The sequence below is a fragment of the Sapajus apella genome, unplaced genomic scaffold (assembly GCF_009761245.1).
Source record: "Sapajus apella isolate SASKATOON/1434 unplaced genomic scaffold, GSC_monkey_1.0 scaffold11, whole genome shotgun sequence".
Taxonomy (NCBI): Eukaryota; Metazoa; Chordata; class Mammalia; order Primates; family Cebidae; genus Sapajus; species Sapajus apella.
Window position 1 is genome coordinate 27,234,074 of NW_022436951.1, and position 10,367 is coordinate 27,244,440.

General features: G+C 45.8%; 1 protein-coding gene across 1 annotated transcript in view; it reads left to right on the plus strand.

The window, feature by feature from the left end:
- ANKH (ANKH inorganic pyrophosphate transport regulator) overlaps positions 1-10,367 on the plus strand; it is a 165,093-nt gene that overhangs the window by 113,143 nt on the left and 41,583 nt on the right. The window contains exons 5-7 of the mRNA XM_032279076.1: positions 3,074-3,244; positions 4,977-5,111; positions 8,644-8,736. Coding sequence (XP_032134967.1) covers positions 3,074-3,244; positions 4,977-5,111; positions 8,644-8,736 — 399 coding nt within the window. The remainder of the gene's footprint in view (positions 1-3,073; positions 3,245-4,976; positions 5,112-8,643; positions 8,737-10,367) is intronic.

The following is a 10,367-nucleotide window of genomic DNA, read 5'->3' on the forward strand; positions in this document are numbered from 1 at the left end:
TGTGTGTGTGTGTGTGTGTGTGTGTGTGTGTGTGTGTGTGTGTGTGTGAAAATACTAGCAACCATCATTCTTTGGTATGTCTTTGTTAATTTTCTTAAGAGTTGGCAGAGAATTTTGTCTCAGTCTTACTTTTTGCCTCCTCTGGGAGATGAACTGCCTTATTCACTCTAATCACTTAGTTTGAAATTCGGGAAGCCCCTCTAATTTCAAACGCTGGCATCAGCAAGTCAGTGAGCATTTGTGAACAAACATTTGTAGATTTTTTTTTTTTTAAACAAAAAAAAAAAAAAAAAAACTTTAGCTTTGCCTAAAATAAACATAGTAGGCATCCAAGGACAAAAGAAGAAAAGCCTGTCTCTGAAAAAGACTTTGCCAATACACCTACAGCCATTTTCCTTCTCTATTTTAAACCTGATCCTGGCCCTTGCCTGTTGGAAGGCCCGCGAGTTCAGAATAAACAGATCTGGTTAGTGGGAGCGTGGAAGCTGAGTTCAGGTGCCATCTGGCTTCAGGCTATGCCTGATGGAGTAGTTATTTTAAACCTTGCCGCTTGAGTTCCTACCACAATTTGGTTAGAGGAATAAATTCTCGTTTTAAGCCTTTTACCCTCAAGCTTCCTCTTATTACCTGAAAACATTCGTTAGGTATGATAACATATCTAAGTTGGTAATGAGTGAATAGATTGCATGCAAAGTACTTTGAAATACCACCTTGGCATACATAGCAAGCAATCATCAATCACCAATGATAATGCCTCGAATTTCAGTGGCAATTCTCTAGGGGTGTTTTTTTCTTCAGATTTTACTAAGTTAATGAGTTTCGCACAATAGTACAAAAAACCTCTTGGTTTGGTGCAGACATGCAGTGCTTTTCTGTGCTGTCATATTTCAATAGTTGTATGTTCCAGGCGGTCATTGCCAAGGGATTTGTGAAAACATATTGCTGTTTTTGTTTTATTTTCTGGTCACCTGGACCTTCTTAGCTTGCTTGATATCAAGGTGAGAATTCTCAAGGTTGTTTGCCCTCCACAGACTTCCCATCCTCTAACTCTCTGCCATCATCAGCCCTTGGCTTTCAAGGTCAGCTGACATTCCAAAGATGGTCAGATCATAATGTATACATTCTCTGCATTCCTGTGAATTCCCTTATCTCCTGCCTTTTCGTCTCAGCCTTCGGAGAAAATTCCTCTGAACCAATGCTATGTTATGCCTCTTCCTTCACTCTCGTGGTGCTTCTGCAAAAGGTTACACAATGGAACAAAGTGATCAAGCTGTAAATGCGTAATCTTATCCCATACCTTTGCTGACTCTGTAGGAACTATTTCAGAGGGTGTTTCTCCACCTCTCACCTCCCAACAGATGACCTCATTTCCCACTTCACAGAGTCAATTGCAGCAACCAAATTCGTCACCTTCCAGCCACCAAACCTACACGCTTACCTTCCAACAGGCATCTTCTCTATTTTCTTCTCATCGTAGTGAAGGAGGTGTCCCTCCTCCCATCCAGGGCCACTCCTCTGGGTCCTGGCCTGTGCTGCTTTCTCAGGAACCTGTTCCCTGCTTTCTCCTGCGTCATTTCCCTTGTCCTGTCATGCTCAAATCTCTGCCATCTCAACACAGCAACAAGAAGCTTCCCGTGTCTCCCACCTACCTCTTTAGTTACAGTTCTCTCTATCACTTTATAGCCAAATTTCTTGGAAGGGTGGCTTCCACTCACTGTCTTTATTTTTTCACTTCCCTTTCATTCTCTACCTACGTGAAGCTGACTTCCACCCCCATCAGTCCACCCAGATGGTTCTTACTAATGACTTTCCTGCCATTAAACACAGCAAGCAACTTCCCTGATCTTCAATCCATCTCTCTGTCCCCTCCTCAGTCACACGGTCCTTCCCACCAGCCCTCCACCACTGCCGTCCTGGTTTTTACATGCCTATTTTTCCATTGGCATTTGGCCATTAAGGTTGATGTAGCTCAGGAATATACATTGTCCTGCTTTTTTTCTCAGTATGCTTTTGAATGAGTGGATCCCAGGAGGACTCTAGACAAAGGCTGGGCTGATTCTCTGATTTCTGCAGGATAGGGAGGTTAATACATTGTTAAGCTTGCTTTAGAGACTGTACTGCTGAATACAGATATACACTTGATGGTAATTTCATTCTCTCCTGACTCTGATTATTTCAACCTGTTCTACTTTTATAGGTTAGTATCTTAAATGTTAATGTAAGTTGTTTTATAATTATTACTGTTGGTGTTTCTTGGCAGCACTTTCAGTGACTTTGATAGGGTCTCACTGTCACCCAGGCTGGAGTGCAGTGGCACGATTAAAACACACTGTAACCTCAAACTCCTGGGCTCAAGCGATCCTCCTGCCTCAACTTCCTAAGGAGCTAGGACTACCGGTGCGCACCACCACACACCTGGCTCATTTTTTTTTTTTCTTTTAAAAAGATGAGGTCTCACCATGTTGCCCAGGCTGGTCTGGAAATGCTGACCTCCAGCAATCCTCCAGCTCCAGCCGCCCAAAGCACTGAGATAACAGGTGTGAGCCACGGCACCCAGCCGATTTTTAGTGCCTTCTGTCCTATAAACATTAATGCCTATTTTCCTGTGTACGTCATTGATCACTACTGTTGTTTCCTTTGTTAAATGTAGCCTAGTCCTCTGTTGTGTGTTACATACACACCTCAGTATCCAGCCTCGAGAGGGAAAAGCTACATTTGGAGGGAAAGGGAGACCAAAGTTTGTAAATGTTTTTTAAACCAGTAACTTAAAAAAAAAAAATGCCTTGAAAGATTTTTGCAGTTGCTTTAAAGAATGGTGGGTATAAATGGTGTTTTAATCGTTCCTGGTGGGTATAACAAAATGATTGGTGTATTCTTCCATTGAATCCCAAACATCTGCACCTGAATTATATGAGAGCAGCATTGGGTCATCTTCCAATTTTCAGTTCTCTTTACATAAAAGTCAAGATCTTTGCTCAGAGGTCTGTCTCAGGTTCAAGTACATGCCCCTGTGCTTCTGTGGGACGGTTCCCGCTTCTCCCCTCTGACCTGTTCCCGTTCCCCCTTCTCTCAGGTTGTTTTTGTAGCCATTTTGCTTCACAGTCACCTGGAATGCCGGGAGCCCCTGCTCATCCCGATCCTCTCCTTGTACATGGGCGCCCTTGTGCGCTGCACCACCCTGTGCCTGGGCTACTACAGGAACATTCACGACATCATCCCCGACAGAAGTGGCCCGGAGCTGGGGGTACGTTTACCAACCCAACAGCAGTCTGTCTGAGACTCAGAGCAGAGTGGAGCTGTATTCCGCCTCTATATAAAATGAGAAATCAGTGAAATCAGATCATGAAATTGGCCAGGATGTCATACCCAAAGGCCAAGTGCTAGGTGTCTGCAGGGAAAGACAGTTGGAGAATTAATGAACTCTAACAGATGGATGTGATCTGAGAAGTCACCGTCCAGCCTCCTTATCCCAGAGGAGGAGACAGAGGCACAGAGAATCTGTGGTCGAGGAATAGATACGACATTCGTGGTTTCCCTTGCTCTCAATCATAAGTTATCCTGTAGTCAACAAAGATTTTAGGACCCATGATGCCTGTGAGTTTACATTTCATTGTGTTTAATTTTACAGCCGGGATCCAGGCTTTGTTTATACTTTCTTCAATGGCCAAGCCCAGTCCCTTATTCAGGTACCTCCTGGGGACCAAGCACAATATTAGGTACCATAGAGCAGCACAGAAAATGTTAGGATATGGTCTCTACCCTCAAGCAGCGTCATATCCCATTTGGCAGATTAGAACAATACAGAAGCAACAGTTAAACAGTCATCCAAAACAGCATGGCACCTGCATGAGAACTGAGGAGACACTAACACTGGGAGAGTGTAAGAAGCCTCCTTGGTAGAGGTAGATCTTGCTGTGGCCTGAAAGTTGGATAAGAAACAAGTAGGCGTGAGATAGATAACCTTATACAGATGACCAAAACATTCTGTTGTTGTAAGTATAAATAGTATCTGGTTTCTGTGTGTGCAATTTTCCCTACCCATAGGTATTAGACCTCATTTGGTTTGTCTGCATTTAGCCATAAGACATGTATTCATCCCCTCACCTCACCCTGATCCCCACTTGAGCCACACATTACTTTGTCGTGTCAAGCAGTAATTGTATTGACCACTTACCTCCATCCAGGTCAGGCTGTCAGTGAAATCCTATCTAGTTATCCCATCACTAAGCCAACCACAAATTGGTGTTGACGATAACAATCTGTCTCTTAACATTTAGCCACCAGCAAAAGGAAATAAAGTGGACGTAACTCTCACCCTCGTGAACAATCAAAACCAAAATCGCATCATGAAAGCCAGGCTTTAAAGATGCCCCACACCTTGGCCACAGAAGTCTTAGAAATCATCACTTGTTCTTTACGTGCCTTTATTTTGATTGTGCTTTTGAACAGTTTACATGACGTCCATGAGAGCTCCAAGATAAGAACCTCTGTAGTCAATTTCTACACTGCCAAAATAATCGGACACATTTTTATGAGCTGACTGATTCCAAAATAAATTATAGCAACTTTTTATTTCTAAAAGTTACCTCTTCCTGACATGGCTTCTACCCAGTCCATTTGATGAGATTAACAAAGACTTAATTTCAAACCTGTTTCTCAGGCCCTCGACATGGGTTCTACCTTGGTTAGAGATTCCCTGAGTCCCAGTATGGAAAAGAGTGGTTAAGATCTTTTAGGCTTCAGTGTGTGTTTTAATTTTGCAGCCGCTCGCCAGCTATCTCAGTTAATTTCTAATAAGACTGAACATTTTATTTTAATTCAACTTGGCTTGTCCACAGAGGCTTTTCCTTATATTACTTTCAAGTATAGTGAATTGGCTCATGATTAACATACAAAGGAAAAGCTTTGATTCGGAATCATTTTTTTCATTCTACTTCTAGGGTTTAGGTAACTTTTATCTTCATTTCTTAATGCAGGGAGATGCAACAATAAGAAAGATGCTGAGTTTCTGGTGGCCTTTGGCTCTCATTTTGGCCACACAGAGAATCAGTCGACCTATTGTCAACCTCTTTGTTTCCCGAGACCTTGGTGGCAGTTCTGCAGCCACAGAGGTAGGCCATGCTTTGGGGATGTGGGGCTTATAATCACCTTGGTGGGCCAGTGGGGGGCTGAAATTTATTTCCAGTTCTTCTTGAGAGCTCAAGTAATTCCCCAATATTAAATTACATGACAGTCACACGAGGAAGCCATGAAGATCTCGGTCAGTGACTTCTAATCATGGAATTTTATATTTTTATGATGAGGGAAGGAAACAGGTCATGCGTGTCATGCATCCTTCTTGTTTATCGTATGAGGCACCGAGGCACAGAAAGGGTTTAAAAAGACACAGAACTAGTTGGAAGCTAGTGTTAGAATCCAGGTTTTCTGACTCCCACTCCGTTTTCCATGTCCCTGGAGTCAGCACCGGGCCTCTCCACCGTGGTGGCAGAGGATGACAGAGTGTCACGTGGCAGTGCAGTGTAACACACCCAGCAGCTGCAGGGCTGCTGCCTCTGTGTGGAACTGGCCTGCCCTCACCTGCCCTTCACCAGCCTGCATGTGCCACCCCACCCATTACCACCGCACCACGCCTGGCCCGCCCGCCTCCGACGAGGAGCTCCTTGATTGACCAAACTTTATCTGGAAACTGGCAGCCACTCCAAAGAAAGAGTTGACTCATCTTTCCCTCTTTCAAGTTGGGTTTGAACAAATAGAATTACTCATTGGCTTCCTCCTCCACTGTCCTCTGGAGAATTAATTCCATCTCTGGAACTGCTGCTCCTGAGGAAGGCTCATGGCTGCCCACGAGGGCCTCCCGTCCAGGAACTGCCCTGCGGGGAGCAGCCCGGCGCCCCAACTGCGCTGTCAGCATGTCTCCAGCCAGAGTCCCTGCCAGTTTCCCTGTCCCGGGAAGCTGCTCATGTCCCCCTGGAAAGAGAAGCATATAAATCAAAAGCAGAACGCGTTCTCTTACTTCCATGTGTTCCAGGATTTCGTTTTTTTAATCACAAACGTCACCTTGGGTGGCTACGGTAACACACAGCTTTTATTCTGGAATACTTCAGTTCAAGTTTCTCATAAAAAGTATGGGACCCCTGCCACCTGTGTGCTAGAATTCCATCCTCCCCTTTAAAAAAGGAAAAAGGACAAATTATACTTTAGAGCCATTTGAAAATTGCCCTCGGTGGCATATAGGAACAGCATGTGGGGTACAGCACCGGCATTTGCTGGTCATCTGCTCATGCGCCAGGCATTTATGACTCCCTAGTCACATTTCCTTGACTCCCTAGTAACCCTATGGGGTGGATATTATTGTTCTTACTGCTCCACCGGAGGAGCAAGAAGGGGGGCAGTGGGAGAAGTGCTGCTTCGCACAGCTGGTGAGCGATGAGGTGAAGGTTTGGATGCAGGTCCACCCGATCCCAGTGCTCTTTTTTGTTCCAGCATGCCAAACCACACCACGCTTTCTGCATACAGCTGGGGACTTGCTCCTGAAACCTCATGTTCCTGAAACCTCTGGGCATTGCTGTTTTGTTAATTAAAACAGATGAAGCTCCTCCTCCTCTTTCACAAGCTAGACAGAGTGTTGAACGCTACCAGAATGTACGTTTAGTTGCTTTGTTTTCATTTTTCTTCCATTTCATTCACATAGGGAAGAAATTGTCATTTTCTTTTTCTTTTTCTTTCTTTTTTTTTTTTTTTTTTTTAGACTGGGTTTCACCATGTTGGTCAGGCTGGTCTTGAACTCCCGACCTCAGGTAATCTGCCAGCCTTGGCCTCCAAAGTGTTTGGATTACAGGTGTGAGCAACCACACCCGGCCTATTTTTTTTCTTTAAGAGGTGGGTCTTGTTTTGTCACCCAGGTAGGAGTGAATGGTGGCATGATCATAGCTCATTGCAGCCTCCATCTCCTGGGCTCAAGCGATCCTCCTGCCTCAGCCTCCTGAGCCGCCATACCCAGCTAATGTTTTAATTTCTTTTGTAGAGATGGTGTCTTGCTTTGTTGCCCAGGCTGGTCTGGAATTCCTGGGCTCAAGCAATTCTCCTACCTCGGCCTCCCAGAGTGCTGGGATCATAGGCATGAGCCACTGTATCTGGCCAGAAACTCTCATTTTCATGGAAACACACCGATAGCTTTCTGCACAAAATATGTACTTAATTTTATTTTTCTTTTATTTATTTATGTTTTTTTAAAGGTGGGGTTTCACCATGATGGCCAGGTTGGTTTTGAACTTCTGACCTCAGGTGACCCATCCACCTCGGCCTCCCAAAGTGCTAGGATTACAGGCGTGAGCCACCACACCCGACCATACTTAATTTTCTTAAATTAAAAATCTAAGTCGGGCCATATTGACCAAACAGACTGGGGGTGAGTTGGGTTGGAAGGAGAGTAACAGCCCAGAGCCACAACAGCCACGCAAAATGTCAGCGTCCCTGAAGGACGGAGTGGAGGCTTAGAGGTGGATCCCAAGGAAGAGACCCTGCAGAGAGCAGAGAGGGCTTGCAATTTCATTTTGATAATCCAGAATAAATGGAGCTAAACTAGAGGGTTCTGAGTGGCTCAATGGAATGAGCAAAGATTCTGGAGTGTGGTGGACCTGAGCGATCAACAGCGTTTTCCCAACGTCATAGCCTACACTTTAAGGTGTTATTAAAACCCAAAGGGAGGGATTGAAACCATCTTTGCAAAATTATGACTGAGACAGTGAAGGAGATCTAACTTAACTGACTCCATCTTGCTTCTAACCTCCAAGCTGTCCTTGTTCATTCCTGGACATAAGCTTGAACTAACTTTGGGAGACACTTAGTTTATAGTTTCAACAAAGATGGTAACAGCCCTTTCCCAAAGCAGACCTCCTTCTTGCCTGGAGACTAGATTGCCTTTGTAGGACTAACATTAGCCACAATATTAGAAATTATGCTTTAGGAGTCATGCAGCTGGAGGCTACAAGATTCTGACCCTCCCTAAACTGCTCCAAAGATCAGTGCTTGAGATATTTTGCAGACCCTGCACTTGATGGATCAGCTGGTCCCACCCAGGTCAATAAATTGGCTCATCTCATCTTGTGGCCCCCACCCAGGAAGTGACTCAGAGAAAGAAGACAGCTCCAACCCCTTGTAATTTCATCTCAGATCCCAATGTTTGGGGAGACAGATTTTGAGTAATAATAAAACTCCGGTATTCCCCTGAAAGAAAAGAAAAGAAAAAGAGGAAGGGAGGGAGGGAAATCTTGGCAGAAAGAAAGAGAGAGAGGGAAAGGAGGGCGGGAGGAAGGGAAAAAGAAAAAGAAGTCTTGGCTTCTCAGCTAGTGGTCTGCACTTCTTGTTGGATCCACATGAAACGTGATATATCCTCCTTGTTTCATGTCCACGTTGTTGGCTGGTTCACTCCACTCCCAGGGATGCAGTGCCCTTAGGAGCCCAGCTCGCTGTCAGTCCTCCCCTCCCTGGCCATCCTGTGCACATCCCCCCACCCTGATGCTTGTCACCCAGTGTGGAGGGCTCTGTCCTCTGCACCTGAGTTGGCGTGCTTTGTCACCTACTGTCGCTCCTGGAGGACTTTCTGCTGATACCCTGCTAACTCTGCCAACTCTTCTGTTGCAGGCAGTGGCGATTTTGACAGCCACTTACCCTGTGGGTCACATGCCATACGGCTGGTTGACGGAAATCCGTGCTGTCTATCCTGCTTTCGACAAGGTGAGAACCCATGTGGTGTCGCATCTGAAACACTTTTGAAATGACTGCTTGATAGACAGGGCTCTCTGATGAGGGACACTTTGTTGCTTCTCAGTCCTGCTTCCCTTTGTAAGGTTAATGTGATGTTGGGGGCGTTGAAGGGATATCTTCCTTAGAAAATAACGGGGGCAAATAGAAGCTTACCTTGACACTGATCTCTGAGTGCTTTTCCAAGTGATCTTCCTGTGGTTACTCCCACGTTATTCCTCCTGAGAAGTGATTTGTTTGTGAAAGGGAAAATAAACCTCCACAAAAAATTAATTTATTGGATTTATTTCTGTGGTTTATTTCTTCTTCTTTCTTTTTTTTTTTTTTTTTTTTGAGATAGTCTCACTCTGTCACCAGGCTGGAGTGCAGTGGTATGGTCTTTGCCCACTGCAACCTCTGACTCCTAGGTTCAAGTGATTCTCCTGCCTCAGCCTCCCAAGTAGCTGGGATTATAGGTGCACGCCACCACACCCAGCTAATTTTTGTATTTTTAGTAGAGATGGGGTTTCACCATGTTGGCCAGTATAGTCTCAACCTCCTGACCTCATGATCCTCCCATCTCCACCTCTCAATGTGCTGGAATTACAGGCGTGAGCCACCATGCCTGGCTGGTTTGTTTCTTTAGTTAAACAAATACTTTGCTGACCCCATACCAGATGGCTGGGTGCAGGCAGAAAGCCGTGCACCTGGCTTCATGGGCACACGGCTCTCCTTCCGGATGCCGGCCTACCTGCATGCTCAGGTTGTCCATAGGCAAGACCTGGGCCCGGTGTTTGGATGTGGCAGACATATTCCAGTGGAAAGCCTCTGCTGACGGCTGCTCTGTCTCCCCAGCCACAGGAGTCACATAACCCTTGTGACCTGTAACTTGTGGCCTGGTCAGCACCGTCCTGCTGTCATTCCATAAAAGTCTATTTGATAGTGTTATGATTTAAACCTATAGACGTTTATTAATACTCTAAAACGATGATACATACACCACAAATAGTTTACAGTGTTTTAAAATGCTATGTAGGAAGGAAGCAAACAGCCTGCCACTTTTTACCATGAAGGACACCTGTTTTGTCTTGCATGTCTGCAAAACTAGCAGCTGCTGCCAACATCACACTGTGTCCTCCCAGCCAGAGCCTGTGAAGTGAGAAGACGCCTCCTGGCCAGGGGTGTCTGCAGTGCACAACTCTGGCAGAAGGGGCAGTTGGCCTTGGACCCTGGCTAATGCTGGCCCTTCCTTCCTTCCCCCACTACTGGCCTGGCCTCTCCTGGGCACGGGAAGCTCTGGAAAAGCCACACCACAAGGCTAGGCCGCAGGCTGCAGGCCTCCTTCCTTCATATGGCCACCAGCTTCCAACATGACACCCTAAGACCATTTGTGGGCTCTGGGAGGGACGATCCCTGTGGAGCCGGGAGCTGGGGACCCCCTGTCCCCTACCACACCTACAGCCTGGCCCAAGGGCATCCCCACAAGCATCTCTGAAATTGTGAGACGGAGATGGAGGATCAAGTCTGGAGCGCTCACCCACATCTGCCCTCCTCCTCTTCTGCTCCTGCCGTTCCCGAGAAGTTTCCCTGTTAGTGTGCACTTGTGCAAACACACATTTACCCCC